This window comes from Micropterus dolomieu, linkage group LG17, assembly GCF_021292245.1.
Source record: "Micropterus dolomieu isolate WLL.071019.BEF.003 ecotype Adirondacks linkage group LG17, ASM2129224v1, whole genome shotgun sequence".
NCBI classification, from domain to species: Eukaryota; Metazoa; Chordata; class Actinopteri; order Centrarchiformes; family Centrarchidae; genus Micropterus; species Micropterus dolomieu.
Window position 1 is genome coordinate 25,813,271 of NC_060166.1, and position 22,030 is coordinate 25,835,300.

General features: G+C 39.4%; 1 protein-coding gene across 1 annotated transcript; it reads left to right on the forward strand.

Annotated features, from left to right (window-relative positions):
- Positions 1–3,747: 3,747 nt before the first annotated feature.
- Positions 3,748–6,763, forward strand: p2ry1 (purinergic receptor P2Y1). Its single transcript, XM_046073923.1, has 2 exons — positions 3,748–4,036; positions 4,317–6,763. Exon 2 carries the CDS (start codon positions 4,340–4,342, stop codon positions 5,399–5,401), a length of 1,062 nt encoding a protein of 353 aa, XP_045929879.1. The 5' UTR covers positions 3,748–4,036; positions 4,317–4,339; the 3' UTR covers positions 5,402–6,763.
- Positions 6,764–22,030: the final 15,267 nt, after the last annotated feature.

Consider the following 22,030-nt stretch of genomic DNA (forward strand, 5'->3'; position numbering starts at 1 on the left):
CCGAGGGAGGTTGGCGGTGGTGTGGTGCTTCTTCCATTTCCTGATAACTGCACCGACAGTTGATCTTTTCTCTCCAAGTTGCTTTCCGATTCTCTTGTAGCCCATCCCAGCCTTCTGCAGATCAACAATCTTGTCCCTGATGTCCCTAGAAAGCTCTTTGGTCTTGCCCATGGTGGTGATGTTGGATGCTGGTTGTTTGGGCGTTGACAGGTGTCTTTTATACAGGTAACGAGATGAGGCAGGTGTATTTGATGTAGATAATTGGTTGGGATTGGGGCTGTGTCTTAAAGAAAGACTAACTGGCTTGTAGGAGCCAGAATACTTGCTGTTTGGTAGGGGGTCAAATACTTGTTTTTCCTCATCAGATGGTTATCAATTTTAATAAATTCATATGATGTGATTTTCTGGAATTTTCTTTGGGATTCTGTCTTTCACTGTTAGAATGTACATATGATTAAAATTGTAGATTGTTGCATTCTTTGTAAGTGGGCAAACCTGCAAAATCAGCAAGGGGTCAAATACTTATTTCCCCCACTGTACCTAAGCAATAGAATAGGTCATTTGCCACTTACTCCCAAAAAACCCATAAATGACCACTGGAGAGTACCAGTGACAGGTGTACCGGACTTTCATGGTTAAGTAAGTTATGTCTCATCACAGGTGTGAAAGGGTTGCAGTTTGGTCAGGTTTATGCACCAAAACTACGTGGTTAAGTGCAGGAAAAGATCATGGTTTGTGATAAAATAAGTAAGTTGCGTTCTGTACAGAAAGTTAAGTTGTGTAAGTCACATTGGCTTTTGTTCTCACACAGTACACAAACAGCAACCTCCTGGGAGAAAGTCCCATGTTTGACGGATCCAACAACATGGATCTTAATAAGCTACTTGCACAGACTTATTTTGGGGAGGACGGTCTGCTTATTTTATTTATGACTTGTTTTTCTATAAAGCGATCCAGTGTAACTTTTGCTGAACAGCTGTCACTGTAGCCACAAATGACAATTACTGGATAACAGTAAATGCTAAAGTGTAATGTAGCAGGAACACAGGTAGAAAAGAGTCATAAAGTCAACTCACTGAGTACACAATGATATTTATAAACTACTGGTCATACCAGACTAGTAAGGTGATAGTTGAACAACACCTGAGGGTACTGGATTGAGCTAAAATGTATTTTGTTGCTTATGAATTAAAATTTTCCTTTGTATGAGGAAGATTGTCATATATCTTTTTTCAAAAGTTTACATTTTTATGTATTTTTGTCTGCTTTGAGTAGACTTGCCTGACTCTACACCTATCTGTCTGACTCTGATTAGTCATGAATTTGAGTCCTCACCTGAGTTCTGACGATTAGATAATTATAACTTGATATAAGTAACTTAATGTAAGTTATATTTATCTAATTGTCAGGGTGATTAGATAAGTATAACCATGTAAGTAGACCATGTGATGTGATTGAAAGCTCCAGAACAGGTGGATCTTAAGGTGAGATGATTTTGTCAACAATCAATCACTTATTTTTTATTTTTGATGGTATTTCCAGGTTCTTATTGTATTCTTAAATTTGACTTATATTGCTCATTTCATTTTATAAATCTATTGTCTCATTTTTACAACAAAATGTCTTGAATCCATTTAAGAAATGTGGGGAAAACATCGCTTAGCAGCTCCTCCGGTAGGTTGAGGTACAGTGACCTCGCCAATGTTGGCGCTTAATATATTTAAATTAATCTTATACAGTGAGTGTCCGGCTGTGCCCAATATGTCTCTGTCCCTGTCAGCCTCTGAAGCAGAAAATGGAGGTCGGAGCCAAATAGGATGGGGTCCTTGGCAGGAAATGTAATGGCAAGAGCAGTGAGCATTTCTTAACTTTGCTCACCCTGCCTTGAGACTTTGGATATCACATCCCTGCTTTTCATTTCACCTCTGTCTTATAAGACAACATACGGGGGAGTCTGGCAGGACATAGGAGCGGACAGCGTGAGCAGATAAAGGTCACATGTCAACTTGTCAAACTTGCTCGTCAGCTATGTTTTAGGAATGAGATTGCTCAATCATAATGAGTGCAGAAATCTGTGTTGATTGAAGTCTTTTCCTCAATGCCAACAGCTGCATACTTGCTGTGTTCGCACTGCACAGAAGAGAAAAACCACAAGGTGCATATTCCTTCATGCTCTGTTTTTTGGCAGATGTACAGTCAGATATCTTGAACAGATTAACAGTGAGTTAAAATGCTGCAATCCATTGTACATGCATTCCAATACAGAAATACACAAACAAGATACTATCCAATGTGTTGCAAGTAACCTTAGATAGACTTATGAAAGATTATTGTTGTTTGTGAGTGCCTAGAAATAATCTTTATTGGAAAGAAATTATCTTCTTGAGATTACTAAGAATATAATTTTTTGTTTATTGTTGACCTTCTAGTTATTTCTAGGATTTTTTGTGTCTTTTATGCTCCTTTTTGTTGATTTGTGATTATTTGGTGTGATGATGGATATAGTATCTGTTTGTTAGCGCTTTATTTTAAAGGTCTTTTTTGAGTTTTTAAGGAGGAAACAGGAAATTTTACTATAGTAGCATACAAGAGTTTATAAGCAGCTGATTTTCACAGGAATTTCCTTGAAGCTGCTCTCCCTGTTATGCAACAATTAATTTGAATTAATGATTGACAGTCCACTGTACTCATTTTCATTGGTACCAAATTATATATCACTTCCAGGAACCTAAGAAATTTCCTTTCTAGAAAAGCTCCAGGACCTGGAAAATAAAGTGTTGCCCTTTGCTTTTGTCTATTTTGTACATGTTGGCAGCACCCAGATATGTTTTGTTTTCATAATTTAAAAAAGCAGAAATTGTGAAGGACTTAGGAAAGAGCCACCTAACTGTACCTCACCTAATATCCTCAGATGGACCATAATGGAAATCTGTCCAAGTTTATGGTGGACATTTATTCTGCATCTTATTAATAACATCCATTACATTATTGCTAAAGTCTTGGCTAACTCCTCTTTCCTACAGTTTTTAAGATGTTTGGCATCCCTTCACTATTCTCCACCATCCTCCTTCTGTCTTCTGCCGCTGTCTGCGGTGTCCTTGGCTGTGTCACACACGCATCCAGCTGTCTGTCTCAGCCATCTAGGAGACACAAAACGACCATCTTGTTGTAGAAAACAGTAATTTATTGTTTTTATGCTTCTGCCCCGTCTAACCCTCTCCACGTTTTTTAAATCATTGACTCCTTATGATTGGCAGCGATTGTGGAAGAATATTTCACCCAAAATCTGCAATCCGAATTGCAACGACAAACCATGACATATCACTGCTGTCCAATATAGCGCTGACCACTTCCCATTTAAATTATAATATATCGTTTTCTTCCCAGCGCTCCCAAAACATTTTGAAATCATTATTCTCACTGAGATCTGGGGACTTCTTGTTCCCTTTTGAACTTTCTAATTGAAAACCTAATGCAATTACTAAACCTTTTGGCATGGTAAATCTGCGCATTATAGGCCTAATATTATTAATGTCTTGCACAAATCTCAAATTGACTCGGTCTGGCAAAAGTGGCCAGTATCTACATATCTCTAAAATCCCGCCCGTGCTGGCGGGTCATGTCGGATCAGGGTACAATGGGAGGAGGGAGGAACAGAAAGAGCGTGTTTGGAGACGGGAAGCTGCTCAGTGGTTGTCTGTGGTGCGCACCTCCCCTCCCCATAGCGAAAAGAGCCTCTCTCTCTTTACGAAGACTGCTTGCGATTCCTGCTCTTCGTGCCAGAGCCTGCAGCAGTCTCTGAGGCGTCCCACTGTCGCTTTTTTTGTGAAACCGTCGCCTCGCATGACGAACCGAAGGAAGACTTTATTCGCCTTGAACTGGGACCGAAGGATATCGCTACTTTTAAACAATTTCCAACACTGTTAGGGGACTGAATGAAGACACCTGACAGCTCATAACGTCCTATGCGGCTGTTGACTGGCTTCTTTTCAACTGTGAAGGCTATAGGAATGTGGAATACTAGTCTATGTCAGCGGTGAGTGTTGTAATACGTTTATCATTCCTTTCTCTCGCTTTCTGTGTGTGTGTGTGTGTGTGTGTGTGTGTGTGTGTGTGTGTGTGTGTGTGCGTGCGTGTGTGTGTGCGTGTGTATACAGTCAAGTTTTTGTAAACATAATTTCAGTTGAAACTAAACAACTACAGCATATAGCAACATATCACTGACATATTTGTGTTTAAGACTGCATTTAAATGCCAGATAAAAGCTTAAACATCTAATATTTCATCATTTGTCAATGCCTCTTATGCTGTAAAAGGACCTGCCTCTGCCCCTGACACCATGACTACGGACCTGAACTTGACCTCCCTGCTGAATGTAACAGATCTCCATAACCACACAAGAGGATGTTCCCTCACCAAGACGGGCTTCCAGTTCTACTACCTGCCCACTGTTTACATCATGGTTTTCATCACGGGGCTGGTGGGCAACAGCCTGGCCATTTGGATGTTTGTGTGCCACATGAGACCCTGGAGCAGCATCTCTGTCTACATGTTCAACCTGGCCCTGGCTGACTTCTGCTATGTCCTCTCGCTGCCCTTCCTCATCTTCTACTACTTCAACAAAACAGACTGGATATTCGGGGACGTTCTGTGCCGACTGCAACGTTTTATTTTCCATGTGAATCTTTATGGGAGTATTCTGTTTCTGACATGCATCAGCGTTCACAGGTACACCGGGGTCGTGCACCCACTCAAGTCTCTGGGCCGACTGAAGAAGAAAAATGCAGTTATTACCAGTGCTTTAGTGTGGGTGGTGGTTGTTATAGCTATCTCTCCTATCCTTTATTATTCCAGGACTGGCTTAAAGCGTAATGCAACCACTTGTTATGACACCACCACTGAGGATGAGTTACCGGGTTATTTTATCTACAGTATGACTTTGACTGTGTTTGGGTTCTGCATCCCCTTTATTATCATATTTTGTTGCTATGGCATGATCGTCAAAGCATTAATCTGCAATGACATGAACAATGCGCCCCTGCGGCAAAAATCTATCCACCTGGTTATCATAGTGCTTGCTGTCTTTGCTGTCTCCTACCTGCCTTTCCATGTGATGAAGAACCTCAACATGAGGGCCAGGCTGTACTTCCAGAGCCCTGACATGTGTGCTTTTAATAACCGCGTCTACGCCACCTATCAGGTGACACGGGGGCTGGCCAGCCTCAATAGCTGTGTGGATCCTATTCTTTACTTCCTGGCTGGAGATACCTTCAGGAGGAAGCTGTCACGGGCCACTAAAAAACCCTCCAAGAAGGGGGACAATGTCCTTCAGTCCAAGAGCGAGGAGACAGCTCTCAACAGCCTGGCTGAGTATGTGGAGAATGGGGACCGGAGGCTGTGACATGGCACCTCTGTGTGCCTAGTCATGGGTGTGGATCTCTTATTAGCTTTGGAAACCAAGATGGACTTTGTATTGAATAAATAAATGCACTGTGTGGACTCAAGCCTGTGTGGACGATGGTTTATAGAACTTTAAGATAAATACTCCATATTTAACCCTCTGACAACCATCGCTTGCTTGCAGCCTGACGATGTTGATAAGCTATTGTACTGTATTGTCCTGTACATGTATTGTACTCTAAGCCATTGCTCTTCATTCTTACTGAGTAGTTAACATTGCTTACACTTTGGACAAAATGAACATTACGATGAGGCGAGCTGGGGGAAATAGGTTTCCCTACAAGCTGTAATGTCCTGTTCATCAATTTGTTCTGGAAAAATAGGACTGAGAATGGATAGCACCTTCTCTAGCCATCTAGCTGATGCTTAATCAATAGCTATTAAGCAGGTGAGAGCTTGTGGTTAGGAAAGTGTACCTGGGATCGGATGGCTTTTAGAGGAAAAGGTGAATGCACTGAACCTGACATTGCTGCATGGATGTGCCGTGCAGACATTGTAATGCACTATGACCGGGAACTCTCTGCTCAGTGGGCTACCTATAACTCCTCATTTCTTTCTCCATCTATTACTGAACGGTCAAGGAATTTGTTTGACTAGTTTTTCATTTTGACAGCTCTGAGGTTAAGGTCTGCAACGGCCCTGTTACCACAATCTTCCTCTCTGTGTTAACCCATACAGAAAAAAAAAGAAGATAATACTTACAGTATTTTTTTGTGTATACAATATTACAATTAATGTTTTTTTGAGGTGTGCTGTACAGGATGTTGTGAAGTTCCAGATGAGTTTGTGTTGTTAACTGTTTTTGTTCAAGTCAGTATCTCTAATCCAGACCTTTAGTGCGTGAGTCCAGTATCAAATACCATAAGTGAAACACTGACATAACCACAGCAGGTTCTAACTACTCAAGTGTTTATTGCAACATTGGGAATTAATAATAGCTTTTAAATGAGCTGAACAGACACACACACTCAATCACCTGCTTTGTGACTCCATCAACATATTAAATTTGTATGTACTTGTATGTATGAGATACCTCAAAGTAAGTACTGCACTGTGTCCGTGTTTTGACAAATACTCATTTCTCTTTTGTATCTGTAGTAATAACTCTGGAGAAATGATTGTGGAGCTCTTTGTATCAATTTTGCCCTGGAGTACGTAGATGTTTGATGTCTGTACTAAAATCTTTGTAAATCTGTAACGTGGTCAGGTACTGTCAAGGAAAGAAGTGAATCACCTGTATATAGAAGAATATTTGGGGCCACATGTGTCTTTGTCAATAAATTTTTATATTTAAAACATGCCAGACAATGTTATAAGACTCACATAATTCTTTTTAAGACGGTGGGTCATTTTAAGTCTATGATTTATAGTGTTTATATTACCTTGTTTGTACCAGCTGCACATCCTATTAGTTAAACAAATGACTTTTATGAGTGCACAAACACTGTTAGTTTTGGAGACATTCGTGCAGAGTTCTGTCCTCTCGCCACTTCTCCTCCTTCTCCTGAACCGCTGTTGACTTCATTTTTCAACACAATGAGGGGACAAGGGAGGAATAAAGAATGGCACCTTTTTCTTCTGGCTTATCCTAAGACAGCTTTTCTGTCCATCACAATGGTGTGGGGTTATTGATGCAGACAGCGGTGTGAGGCTGTTGCCAAGACCCCAGGCCTGTGTTGTGTTGTGGGCACAGGAAACCAACCAACCCTCTTCCTCCAAACAGCCCCCATGAATACAAACGGCTTTTTTCCTGGCTTTGAGGTGCAAACTGCATGGCTGGCCTTGGCAAATGTGTGTGTGTGTCTCTGCATTAGAGAGCCTGAAGGCAATGGAGACCTTATTCGAGTAGGTGGCTTTTTAAGCTGTATTTTCTGTGCGTTGGTTCATTGTTAAAAGGAGATGCACTGTGATATGTACATAGACCACAGGAATATGAATATATTTGTATATATCTTTGTGGAATATATCCTCTGTGCTGTGGTACACGTGATAAGATGAAAGGAAGGTTAGGTTTAGCCAGCACCAAATCTCAAGCCAACATTAGGGCTTTTGAGCCTGAGTGTCAAATCTTGACTTGCGAAAGTTGGGATGCTTGCCAGTACCTCCTCCCTCCCTTCTCAGCCACCTTTCACCTCTTTTCTCTTACATCCTCCTCTCTTTATTCTGAGCCTAGACCTAGAATTAGATAAAAGCTTTTTTTCGCTGCATTTCACCACCTACAAGGGAATACTCTTTGACTAAGTGTTGGGAAGAGACAAGAGTCGAGTGAGAATGGCAGAAGTAATGGCAGTTGTGGAGTACAAAGTTTGTGTGTGTGCATGTTTTGTCCTGAGGACACTGTTTGTGGCAGGGGGGCCCACAGAGTAATCACAGTCAGGACAGCCAAACTAAAATAGTGAGCTTTGTTCTTGGAGATTTACAGTGGGAGCTGGCACAACCACATCCATCACAAGGGCCCCATATTCTTGAGCCAAAAACTACCGCTAACCACACACAAACCAAACATAATTTAAATGTCAGCATGCTGTCCTCGGTGATTATCCCATGATGAAAACAATCACAGAACAGTGTGATCTGATATGTTACAAAATGTAATAGAACAAAACCATCTGATTTTGCATGAAACACTACACAGTCTTTTTTTTTTGCAACACATAGTACTCAGGGGTACAGTATGCACCACAGAGGCTGTGCAGAGCCATGCATTGTGGAGGTACAGTGTTTGTACATCAATGCCTTTTTTCACCAGAAGTCACATCACCAGGTACATGCTTTCCAACTGTTGCAGTTAAGTAAACATATTAGAAAAATATTTTGTTCAGTCTCTCTTGGCTACGACGCTGTACTACTGCTACGCTTTGATATTAATATGTGTTGACATTGCTCTGATCAAGCATCAACCTTCCACCCACACAACACCAGAGCACTCAAGGAGCGTTCTTGCACTTTTATGGTGATGTCAGACTATAATGACTTATTTTGGACATTATTGTGAGCTTTTTAAAATTAGAAAAACGTTTTCTGTTAGCCACGCCTACATCATCCAGCGGTTTACTTAAGATCCGGACCGCACATTGCTGGACAGGTAAGGATAGCTCACACCTCAGTGACAATCCAAATACCTGTGAAAGGAATCAGGCAGTTGACGCATGCCCAAATGGAAATAAGTATGCCTGCGTGTGTGTGTCTCTATGGAGTCGTTCATCACAGAAGACTCTGCAATAGCAAGTTATCGACTTGACAAACAACTTGTCACAGTGAAATGCGGGTGCAATCAGTGAGGGAGTGCATGTGTTTGCACATGCACACAAAACTTTATAGCTGGGGTATGCAATTTTTTTCACAAGCATTTTTTTGTTAGATTTCATGAAATGTTATTTACACCTCAATAGCAATCAATAAATTGTTGCAGGACTGTAAAAAGCACAGCCAAACATTTAATTGGCTGGCCTACTTGCTTGTCTACCTGACTACCTACGTGCACTCATTGTGCATGAAAATGTGTTTTGTAAGAAATTCCCTGAAGGTAAGGGGTGGGATTTTTTTCAGATGGATACTTTTTCTAGCTGTTTCTGCTACTTTCTCCAAGGTTGCCTACCCCAGCTTTAAAGTGTCACATTCTCACTGCTGATCATCAATGTGTGAAGGTGGGATGGCAAATGCAGTCTTTTTATTGGCTACACAGATTAATATGCATCAATAATTAAGGAATGTTTTTCAAACCTACTGTGTGTGTGTGTGTGTGTGTGTGTGTGTGTGTGTGTGTGTGTGTGTGTGTGTGTGTGTGTTACATCTTAACATTATATTAAAAAGTAACCACATTTACTATTCACAAGTACCGTACTTATGTACTTTTTCTGAGGTACTTGTTCTTTACTAAAGTATTTTAATTTTTATAGTACTTTATATTTTAACTCCACTACATTTTGGAGGTGAATAATTTAATTTTTATTCCTCAAAATGTTTTTGGAAACTATATTTACTATTTACTTTGCAGAATAAGATTTCTTTTTAAATATGAGCATATGAAATATGATGATATATTTATACAGTAAATTAAACTAGCCAACACTATCCATAATGGGTAGCCTTAGCTCCCCCGCAACCAGCTACAACATTAAAATACTTACTTAAATGTCAAAACATCAGTAATAACAATCCCATAGTGTGATATATAATGTACCACTGAAAGAAGCAATTTTGACTGCATAGTGACTGCTTTTTCTTTATAAATTTGGCTGATAACACTGACATATTTTTACTGTACAGTACTTAAGTAAAATTTGTAATGCATTATTTTTAATTGAGCATTTTGACATTGTTTTATTGCTACTTTTACTAAAGTGGGAGATCTGAATTCCTCTTCCACTACTGGGCATAATAACACTGTAAGAAAATATTTGATTTATTTGTAAAGCACTTTTCAAAACAAAAATCACAACAAGTACTTTGCAAGAAAAGCATTGACACATTGCATGACATTGTTGTAACAAACACAAGAGCAACAAAATAGAATCTACACTACAGAAATAAGATCAACAAAGTAGCACTTACTAAGAAAAGCACTGAGAGGGTATTTTTTTAAATTTTCAGTTGAATTGGATCATCGTATAATGACCATCCATTCTGTTGTGTTTGTATGTCTGCATCTGCACTGCCACTGTATACAGCAATACTGCCAAGATGGAAAAAATAATAAAAATAAAAATAAAAAAACAATATATATATATATATATATATATATATATATATATATACAGTATATAGCCATGCAGCATGAACGCCATATCAAACATACAAATGACCTGGGGTGTGAAGTTAGTGTCTTCAGGGTAATATGTTTATGTCGCCGCTGATGCTGGCCTACTACTACCGCATGAAATGACTTCATTTCCATCATGTTGTCACACATTCTGTACATGTTCGAATGTTAAAACTAAATATATGCCTTGATCTAACACTTGTATATACAAGTAAAAACAAAATGAAAGACACTCCCCTTGCTCTGTTACTGTACAGATGGCATGAGCTTAACAATGAACGGGAACTGTCATCCTGGGGTTGCTGTAAAGCCATGCTTATGACCGCCAGTAACAATAATACTAGACTGGAATTATATATAAGATGTGCAAGGATTAGTTGGGGAAGGAAGAACAAGTGGGAGAGGCTGTGTGAGAGAGAGCGCAGGCTGTAATATTTCAGCTGTCATAAGGTTTAAGATCAATATCTCTGCAGCCACTCCCGTCTGGCTTTTTCTTGATTTTCTGCCACTTCCTGGTGTCGTCATTGATCAACTTGAAAGTTCAGCTTACTGGCTGCTATCCACAAAACTGTGCTTTTGATTTCATATAATGGGGTCATAGAGATCCGATCAAGAATTTTAACACGGACCGAGAGGAAGATGTTTGAAACTCTAAAAGTGGTCCAGCTTGATTGGTTTCAAATGATTTCGTCATACTCATCCGGTTGATTCCATACAATATACTACATGCATTTAGTAAAGGTAAAGCTGATGCTGTTTCCCTTTTAACAGATATCAGAAGATATATGCAAACAGACCCACAAGGCTGGGTGACAGGAGCGTTGTCAGACGGAGCGCAAACGAGCTTGCCTGTCTGATAAGAGTTATGAGATAGGAAATGTAGCTCTGAAATGAACTGAGGTTAAACAAAAGGGTGCCTGCTGCTTGCGAGGATAGGGAAGAGACAAGATAAGACAAGGTGTTAGAACAAGAAGATGAGAAAAGTGGCGATACCAAATGTGCTGTAGGCATATAAAAAAAGCTTCAGGATAAAGAGAAAAGAAGTACTGCGAAAGAAAGATAGAGCTAAATTTTTGGTTTGACTTAGCCCACTGTTATACAGAATGTACTTGGGTAAGTGAAGGATGAAGGGGGAAGAATTAAAAAATGGATCAAGGTCACAATAGTAAACTAGAGAGAATTTGTTGAGAAGTAACGGTACAAACAAATCCTTACTTAAAGCTAAGGTAGGCAGCTTTGGTGTCCAAGAGAAAAAATCCCACCCCCTCCCTGCAGGCCTTCCTCCAAAGACACTCCCCCAAAACACATTTCCACTCCCTTGGTGCGAGTCATTCGAACCAAATTAACTGATTGGCCATGCTTATTACAGTTCTGTGAAACAGCCACAGATTCTGTGTAGAGTTTGCGTGTTCTCCCCGTGTCTGTGTGGATTCTCTTCGGGTGCTCCGGCTTCCTCCCACCGTCCAAAGACATGCGGCCTAGGTTGATTGGTGACCCTAAATTGTCCTTAGGTGTGAGTGTGACTGGTTGTTTGTCTATGTGTGGCCCTGCGATGGATTGGCGACCTGTCCAGGGTGTACCCTGCTTTTTGCCCAATGTCAGCTGAGATTGGCTCCAGCCCCCTGCAACCCTGTACGCAGGAGGGCTGACGATGGATAGATGGATAACCAAAATGGTTCTGAAATGAAGTGCATATATCGGCTTTATTGTGGCAGGTCAGGCCAATCACATGAATGTGTCCAAATACACACAGAAGTCTATGTGAAATATAATAAGACCAAGGGCCATCCAAGTCAAACAGCAAGTAAAATAGTTTCTGGAAATGCTAAAATCATGAAGCAAGAACCACTCAGAACTAAGTTGGCGACATGTCCAGGGTGTACCCCGCCTTTCGCCCGATGTAAGCTGGGATTGGCTCCTGCCCCCCATGACCCTGTACGCAGGATAAGCGGTTGAAGATGAATGGATGGATGGATGGACCATGCTGTGAAGACAACAGTAACAAACACAAGAAGACGTTTTTCAAAAAGTATGAAACAAGATCCTTAGAGCTTTGAGCTCCTCACTGCCTGCAGCTTGTCTGCAAGTTGTGAAACTTGTAAAGGGTGATGAGCTAGGCACTCCACCGAGAGTCCAGTGCTTTTATTAGTTGGCACCCTGCTGCCCTGCTGCAGGGTGGATGTTAAGACCATAATTTATGTACCAGTAGATTACATCCACTGTTCTATATTCACAGTGTGTCAGTGACTGTGGGGTTACAGAGAGTGGGAATAAGTTTGTGTGCATGAAAACGAATGAAACTTTGGGGTGTGTAGGCATATCTATATATACAGCAGGTGAATAATGGAAACATTAAACATAACCATATATGCCATGTAAGTAAGGAGACAGGTCATCTTTCGCTTTCACAAGTTCACTCCTCCTCACCACTTCTTGTTTGCTGTCATGCAGGTCTGGAGCTGTGTGTGATGGGAAAGACACAAACCTCTGTTTCTGTAAGGGATTAGGCGATGAACATCTACACACCCAGTGCTACAACCTAACAATGAAGATTCATTTTTGTTTAGATCAGACTTGAAATGTGTTCATGAAACCACTCTTGAGTTTGTTCAGCAGAGTTTATGGATCCACTATCTTAAAGCTTTTGCATGCCGTATGCCTTTGCAATTTTACAACCCACACATTCACGAGACTGGAATAAGTCTGGAGGATGGCCTCCAAAACGATCAGTGTTTAGACACAGACAAGATAAAAAGAAGAAAATTTCAAATGTTTCAAATATATGTCTCTTAAATTAAACTGTTTTATTTAACTAAAAAAGCAACAATCAAAAAAATATTTTTAGCCCCACCCACTTCAAACCAGTATGAACAATTCGAAGTATGAAATAAATCTCTCATGTGAATTAACCAAAAATGTTGTAACTTTTAGATTCAATCGTTTACAGTTAGAAGCTGATTGAAAAAGAAACATTGCCTTATAAGTGCCAAATTTCCAAATAAACTGCTCCAGTTACATTTTATATAACTTTTGTCTTCTTATACGTGATCTAAACCCCTTCCTAATGCCTTTCATGTCCTATAAAAAGGCTTTATTTTAATGACATTTCTTGCTAATGTTTTTGCTACTAACAGTCAAATTTCAAAAGTTCATGTTTAGCCTTTAAAAATCCATCATGTGTAATTTGTGTGAAATAATAATAATAAGAAGAAATCCTCCTCAGGTCTTTAAATCCCCCAGATTTCACAATTTAATTTACAATACAGAAGACACGACCTTTGAGCTCTCAGTGGTAGCTATGGCCTTAAAGATAAAGATGTATATCTTGTTTTAATGTGCTCATATGCAGATCCTTACAGCAAAGTCTCAGGACTTTTTTTTATAACTTATTCAATATATGTATTTGCTCTTTTTGAATTAATACACAGTACACTGTACAAACACTGTAAAAAATGTAGAGTGAAAAAGTAGCAAAAGGGTATCAGAACTCATTAAAATGTACAATCAGAATCAGAATCAGGTTTATTGCCAAGTACATTTTCACATAAGAGGAATGTGCCTTGGTGTAAATTGGTGCTTACAGTACACATGAACATTAACAATAGATAAGATAAATAGAAATAGAAATATATAGAAACTAAGGAGATCAAAAAATGTACAAGTATACAAAAAATACAATAATACTATAATACAATGCTGACAAGTACGTGCGAAAGTTCACAACATGAGCATAAAGCACATTTGAGTGTTGTTGTGTGGGGACAGGATTATGTATGAGTGTGTGTGTGTGTTGGGGAGGGGAGGGATGTGTTGTCTGTGTTTATGTTAATCGTCTTACATGAGCAGCTGTGCAGCTACAGCCGATTCTAAACAATTTGAAATTCATTTTCTATATCAGAATCTCTTATTAGCATACAAATTTAAATTACTGGTGAATGTTTTGCTAAATAATGTAATTCACACATATTTGTGCAGGCATTTAGTAAAGTTCTCCATAATAATTTGCAATAGTGGACTATAAGTACATTACTTTAAGTACTGTACTTCAGTACAATTTGGGGGTATTTAAATAGAACTTCACTTTGCTTAGGTATTTCCATTTTATGCTATATACCTTTTTTTTAAAAAAAAAAAATTATTTAACCTTTATTTAACCAGGAAGTCTCTTGAGAATGAAATCTCTTTTCCGAGGGAGACCTGGCCAAGACAGCACACCAGATACAATTTAAATAGAAATACAGCATAGTCAAAACAAACAAGCATCACACATAAAGGAAAGGAACAGGTCACATGTGGCAGTTACAAATTTGAGTTACATGGCATTTTAATATGGCCTTAAATTATTGGAAGCTAATATTGAACTTTGTAGTCCGTTACATTTATTCGATAACTTTAGTTATCAGTTACTTTTCAGATTCAGATTATTAATACAAAATATAAATCGACTAATACATTTTTATAAATTATTATGGATTAAGCCACCCAGCAGTTTACAAAGTAGCTGAAATTAACCCCACCTTTACCAGCTACGACATCAGTGACACTTATCCATCAATGCATCACTAATTACAGTGATATCATATATCATGATTCTGAAATGGGCCATTCCGCATAATGGACACTTTTACTTCTGGTACTGTAAGTATATTTTGATGCAACTTTTACTTAAGTAAAATATCTAAGTACTTTTTCCACCACTGATCATTTGGCATGATAGCAGCATGCAGTCCATTGAACCTTTGATGAAATTGGACAATAATAAATTTATGTTTCCTGATACTTCCAGATCACAGTGGATTGGGAAACACGTGTGGAATGGCAACACGTTTGTTTTTATCATTTCTGATAAGAAAGAAAATAACTTCCTGTGCTGCATAGCCTTTTTGTGACAGTGACTGACATATCTACACCATAGTTAGTAATAAGTCAAATGTGGTATCACTTAGACTTTTAATGCAAACATAGTGTATTTTACACATAAAAAAAATGATAAAGCCTCAAATTATTAGTGAAGAGCTTAAAAATCCTTTACAATCTAATTAACAACTGCAGCTTTGAAAATTAACATGAAAAAGCAGTGATAGCAAATCTCTTTTAAAGCTGACACATGGTGCTAATTGGCATTTAACTTTGCCTTTGAAATTGTGATTTAGCTACTTCAAAGTAAACCGCTTCAAAGTTCTTTTCTCTTTTTTGTGCCTCCATTATTTTGTCGCTTTTCCCCTCTCCATACTGTAAGTGTGTGTGTTGTAGATTCCTGCACACGCACACAGACACAAATTCTTGTACACACTGACCTCGTGTTGTATTTCCTATTATGGCAAGTGAGTGTTAATGATCCACCACAGGCAAAGCTGTGTTATCAAGAATCTAGGTGTGTTTCCCTAGCTCATTAGACAGAGATACACATTGCATGCTTGACGCTCAGGTGTTCAGCTGTTTTATGGCTGCTGCAGTGTTGGCTTGGGTGTGTTTAAGGTGCAAAATGTACCAAGGGAAGGTCTTGTCATTCCCCATTCAAACCAAATCCAGATTTCACCAGCTTCCTGCTACAGAAATGAAGTCAACCAGAAAATTAGAAAATGGTATATAAGATGAAGCTTCACTTTTCTTTGAATGGTACTTTATTTGAATTCTACTGACACACACACACACACATACACACATTCGCAAATATTAACGATCCCACACGCAAATGCATCCACACACTGCAAATGCACACACTCTTCCATTATCCATTAGCAGAAAGAGATGATCAGTGCATTCTCCTCTCAAGAAAATAGCTGACAAAACAGTTTGCCCTTTAAAACTGCTGCTGTAACACCGACACACCTCTAGAGAGTGAGAGTTAATTAAAGAAAGACGCAACAGCCTGACAAAATGAAAGTTTTTTTATATCCAACACCTTCTTTGAGTTATCAATTCCACCTCTGACCTCTCCCTTTAGACCATAAATTCACCTCCCCTTCCCCGACCTCCTGCAGTGATTAGTCGCTCTCTCTCTCCAGACACCGCTTCTTCCAATTTCTCCTTTCCTCTTTCTCTTCCCCTCCAGCATCTTTGTTTAGATTCTATTATCCTGTGCTGCTTGGCTGCCTCACCCTATTAATCCTAGCAGCAGCAGTAGTAGTGTGTGTGTGTGTGTGTGTGTGCGCGTGTGTGTGTGTGTGCGTGCGTGCGTGCGTGCGTGTGTGTGTGTGTTTGTGTGTGTGTGCGTGTTTATAGATGTCTGTGTAGGCTATAAGTGGTGCCAATGTGTGTGAGTGTGGTGGCCACTGAATGGCTGCGAGTGATTAATGGTCTGGCTTAGGCGAGGTGAAAAATGGCAACACATACAGACACATATACAAATACACATATAGGCATGTGTACACAACAAACACACACACTAACCTTGCACAGGTGCCCTGTTAATATGTTGTCTGGTGGGGTTTGGACATACACTGACTCAAGAGCAAGGTTGTCTCTCTCGCTGGGCTGAGTATGAGAGAGAAGTAAAATGGGGATGCAGTTAAAATGAAGTGAAAGTAATGTGCTTTGAAATGAGCAATGGATCATTTAAGAGGAACATACTGCAATTGTGAAACTACCCTTGCTGACCATAACAGCTTACAATGAGATGGAAACTGCTTTATACTCCCGAATCTCAAGTTTGACAGTTCAACTCCAGAGTGCTTGTCCAGTTTTAGTTCAATCTGTGCACAACTTTTGTTTCCTGTATTTGGCAATGCGTGTGTGTGTGTGTGTGTGTGTGTGCGCGCCTGTAAGTCGATCCACTTGTCCTGAATTCCCTGCTAAATTTAGCCAAATGACTGTGGTCATGATTGAGTGGTTATAATCTTGGTTCACTGAGTAGTAGTAGTGTGGAGTCTTGGTTGTGGCCTGGCGCTGTTTTTCTGGGTACAGGAGGCATGAGTACCGTTTGCTTTGGCCTGCTGATCTCACACCATGTGAAACCGATCAAATGGATACTGATCCAACTGGGGACAGCTGTGAGTGGCTGCAGGGTATAAAAACTGAGCTTTCAGTATGATTACCACATGACCAAACTTTCACCTGTCTCTATAATCACTTCCCTAACGTCACGATGCAGGTGTTGTAACTGACATGGGTTTCTATTTACATTGCCATTTTTCACAGAAGCCATTTTGACAGGTGAGAGATAATAATATGAGCTGTTTCAGTTTCAGGGTCCTGATATCTGTTATTGCCAGATAATATCACTGTCACACTGTCATTTCTTACTAGGACACATTACATAATAGAATGGAGAAATCTTTAGCACGTGTGCTTTTCTTATCATGACAAGTCAAAATGTCTGCTGTGAAAACAGCCTATTGTCAGATGACTGCAAAACTATGTAAGCAATTATGTCAGTGCTGATACCAGGAAATGCAGTTTGGCCTGGTTATTAGTGCTGTGTTTATGACTGTTGTTGTTGTTGCTGACTGTTTCACAAATATATACGCATTCGGGTGTATAACATCAAACACAATTATATCAGTGAAACCCCTGTATGTATTTTACTATATCGAAAACTGTGGTTTCTTTACTCCTCTATGACAGTAAACTGAATATCTTTGGGATGTGGACAAAACAAAATATGTGAGGACGCCATCTCAGACTTTGGGAAACACTGACCGACATTTTTAACCATTTTCTTATATTTCATAGACCAAACAGGGAATCAATCAATCGAGAAAATAATCAACAGATTAATCAACAATGTAAATAACCATTATTTGCAGCCCTAATCAAAAGACAAAGAAGTCATCACAGAGTTGGAGGTGATACAATAAAAGTCTTCCCCAATAAATACAATTAATTTTCTTATTTCAGTTACATGGTGATTTACAATTTACAAGGATAGAAGTCTTTGGAAAAGCTTTTAAGTAGATACTGAGTTGGGATTATTTTGTCAAATTGCTATTTCCAAAGTCAAGAACTAACTTTCTTGATTAATTTTTAACTTGAATGAGAAGTCAACAAACTGCAGCTACTGATGAAGACCACGTAATAGCCCCTGAAAAGGCTAGAAAGCTAGATTAGGATAGAAAATAGAAGATACTGAAGGATATTCAATGTTATTTTGCGATTATACACTGCACAGCAAAGGAAAAAATGCAAAAGCATGTGAACAAACGTCCTTCAATAGTATTTTCTTATTAGTGCGGATATGCCCTAAATGTCACCCAAGCACTTCCTGCAATGGCAGCAGGCAGTCTATTTGGTAAGATGTTAGCCACTTTGTGCCTATTCAAGTTCTTCCGTGAAATCCCAGTGGACCTCAGAGCCTTTCCAATTCCAATTCCTATTTAACACAGATTCCGTGAGGGTGTGTGGAGTGGGTTAGCGGATGAACATACAAACACACACACACACACACACACACACACACACACACCTCCTATTTTAATGGATGAACTGCTCCCATTGTGTTAGCAGCAGCAGTAATTTCATTTCTATTTGGCAACAGCACTGAACCGTGATATCACGTTCCCCAGAATGGCATCTGGTTATGACAAGAATATTCACATCTGCCTGAGGACTGTACAAAACTGCTGCAACCTTCAAGTTCCAAACCATGAAAAGAACGCACACGCTTACAGCGTTTCTCATTATTATGAACTCCCCCCATCAGCTTCAGTGAGGAAGTGAGAATGTCAGACTCTTCTCTGTGATGATGGTTACTGTGCCTTTCAATCCTAAACTTTAACCCCCAGCAGTCAACTGTACTGATCTGGATAGAACTGTATGTATTATTAATGATTGCCAAATTCCACACATGAAGGGCTGGCATTGTGGGCTGGATGAAAGGCCCTGTGTCCTCTCTCTCTCTCGGTCCCCCTGTTTCTTTCTATTACTACTTCTTCTTTCTGTTTTCCGCTCTCTGTCTCATCTTACATCATGTATTGTCTTGCTCCCTGTTTTAAAAAAAATACATTTTGTAAGTTTGTTTGAAAAGTTATACGTCACAATGTCAGCGACTGAGTTCTCAGTGTATCAGTTTCTGTCCGCTCTGTTTTGGCTTTGTTAATGAATATAATGGCATTCGACACAAGACAACAGCCTTTTGTCTTCATTATTTCTGCAGTTTGAACAATACTGAATTCTCCTCCAGCACGATGTCAACAGAAATCTCTCTCCTTGCTGTGTTTGTGCATAATATTTGTGTTCCTTTCGGAATTGTGAATCTCTGTTACACAGTTATCCAATAAAACGTGTTCTGACACAACTCAAAATACAGTCAGATAGGCTATTAGTGTTTGCTTCTCATGTGAATTCACATAATGTCCAATGCTAATTCTATATTTTCTATGTAAAATCACAGACACACTGCACAATTTCACTGCACTCTCACCTCAGTGTGGAGTCTCTTGCTCACCTCTACTGTGTACAACATCTGAAGTCATGCAGGAAATGTCAGAGCATGGTTGGATGTAGGTCTGCTGCCCTCCACTGGACAAAACGCCTTACTGCAGCTCTGCAACTCTTCCTCTATTTCAGAGGTTCCCAACATTTTTGGCTTGTGACTCTTGTGAAGCAAAGTTGTAATCAGTTCAAGAGCGATGGTCCTCTCTTAAATTGTTAATTGAAATATTAATAGCTTGGAGGAGGTAAGCACCTCAGATTGATTGATTGACCTCTTAGGAGGTGCTTACCCCCTTGCTGGGAAATCACTACTGCAATTGTGTATTGCTTACTAGTGACTCAATCGTCTAAAGTGTGACGGACCCGGTTTGTATCTGGCCCAGGACAGCTTTCATTCACCTCTGTTGTTCCCATCTTCTTTCATTGCGAACTATATCTACAAAATAATGTACAAAAAATTATTTAAAATATACACATGCCTCTCCAGTGTGTCTGACCATTTCTGTAACTTTCCGATTGCGACAATCTGACATCCACGCCCACTTCACGCCGTGACTGGCTGTGCGATGGTAGGAAAGGAAAGGAGCACTCTTTTTTCATTCTTGGCACAACTATTTCATCTTCATGTGAACTGAGTGCAACACAATGGATGCCTTTGAGGAGAGAATGTCTGACATATTTTAAAATTGTCATGTCTCCCCCTCCATAATAAACACTTCACTGCACAACATGTCAAACGAACTAGCCCCCCTCGAGCATTACCCAACCCTAACTACCTGTTAAAAACTCCAATAACAGAAATCCAAATAGACTTATTTGGGAGTAGTGCTATAAAAAGTACTGTCAACACCAATCACTGATACCGAGTGTTTGAAAACCCATTATATTTGTTTGTTTTACAGCTGAAGCCTTTGAGACCCCAGACAGAAGTAATATGTACATTTCTGTAGCAGATTTCTGAAACGTTTCATCAGTTTAAAATTGTGCTTATAAGTTTTCCTTAAATTAGTTAAAGTCATAAAGTATCAAGCTGATGAAACAATGTTATGTAGTTTATGTTTTAGCTGTTAAAGATGACCTCTGTCTCCAGGATGCCAAACAGATCATTAGGCTTAAGATTAGTTTGTGAGAACTGTTACTACTGGACACATTGGTGGTACCTATGAAGACAAAATGCTGAACAACTCAGGTAACACTGATAGGAAAAACTGTTGTTATCAACTTTTGTAAGAGGCATAGATAAAAAGAGGAAGTGATTTAGACATGACAACCATTCATAGCCTTTATTTTAGCCGTTATGTGTAAGGAGTAAAACTTGGAACCTCTTATGTATAATACATAACTGTCATGTTCTGGCTTCAATTGTGACTTTATAGCTGTGAAGAGTAATCACAAGATGGCTTTGGAAAGTATTTTATTTATGCTATGCTATGATGAATGGGCATCACCCACACTCTGAATAATTAATAAATCAAAACGCACACATTGCCATGAAGGATGAGTGGAAATACAAACTATTAAAACAGAGTCATTAATTCAAGGGCACGAGGCTATAAACCAGGTAATAACATTTTGCCACAAGTCTTTTCCCTTTGAAATTACAGCCTGATATGTGTTTTTTAAAAGGTCCCTGTGGGATGAGAATGTTGGAGGGGACTTATCTCCGCTATTAATTAGCTCAGTGGTCTCCGACATTTTAATTAGTATACTGTCACTCTCTCAGGACAAAGAGTGAGGATTAAAGACCTGTCGCTGTACATCTTATTGTGTTGTTGTAGATGTTCACCTTTTACGAATGGATCACACAGGGGCAGTACTTAGGCTATTTCAGGCTATTTCAATTAGAACATGCTGAGGATAATATGAGATGAAAGTTGTAATAGGTGAGGGGCAATGAGCCCAGGTCCCTTGGTAGAGCTTATAAGGAGCAGTAATAGGGAAAGAACAGATCTGTGGATTAAGAAAGTTTTAGCAATGCAAACAAAGCAGAATGCTGTAAGAGAGCTGTTTTTCCATTTCTTTTGACATTGTTGCTTGGATGTAAAGAAAAATGTTCAATAAATTTGTACACTTCAGACTCTAACACTAGCCTACCCTAACCTTGTGTTGCAATAATCAATATTTTTACCATTATCATCAATGGATCAAATGATAGATGTGGCTAATTAAACAATTATGACCCAACTCAGTTCCCCTCAGCTCTGTGGAGTGTTTGTATTTTTTGTTTGGCTTAGTCTCACAGCTCTCATCAGCAGGAGGGTGTTTTCAGCTGAAAGCTTCCAAAATACTCACTGTATGCTAGCTGCCCCACATCAAAATCAGAGTTAGCAACTAGCTGGTGAAGATAGCAGAGCATTTAGCCACTAAAGAGCCAGATATTACTTACTTATATCTTACAATCGCCAGTTTGCCAGAAATAGACTCCACATGAGGGCA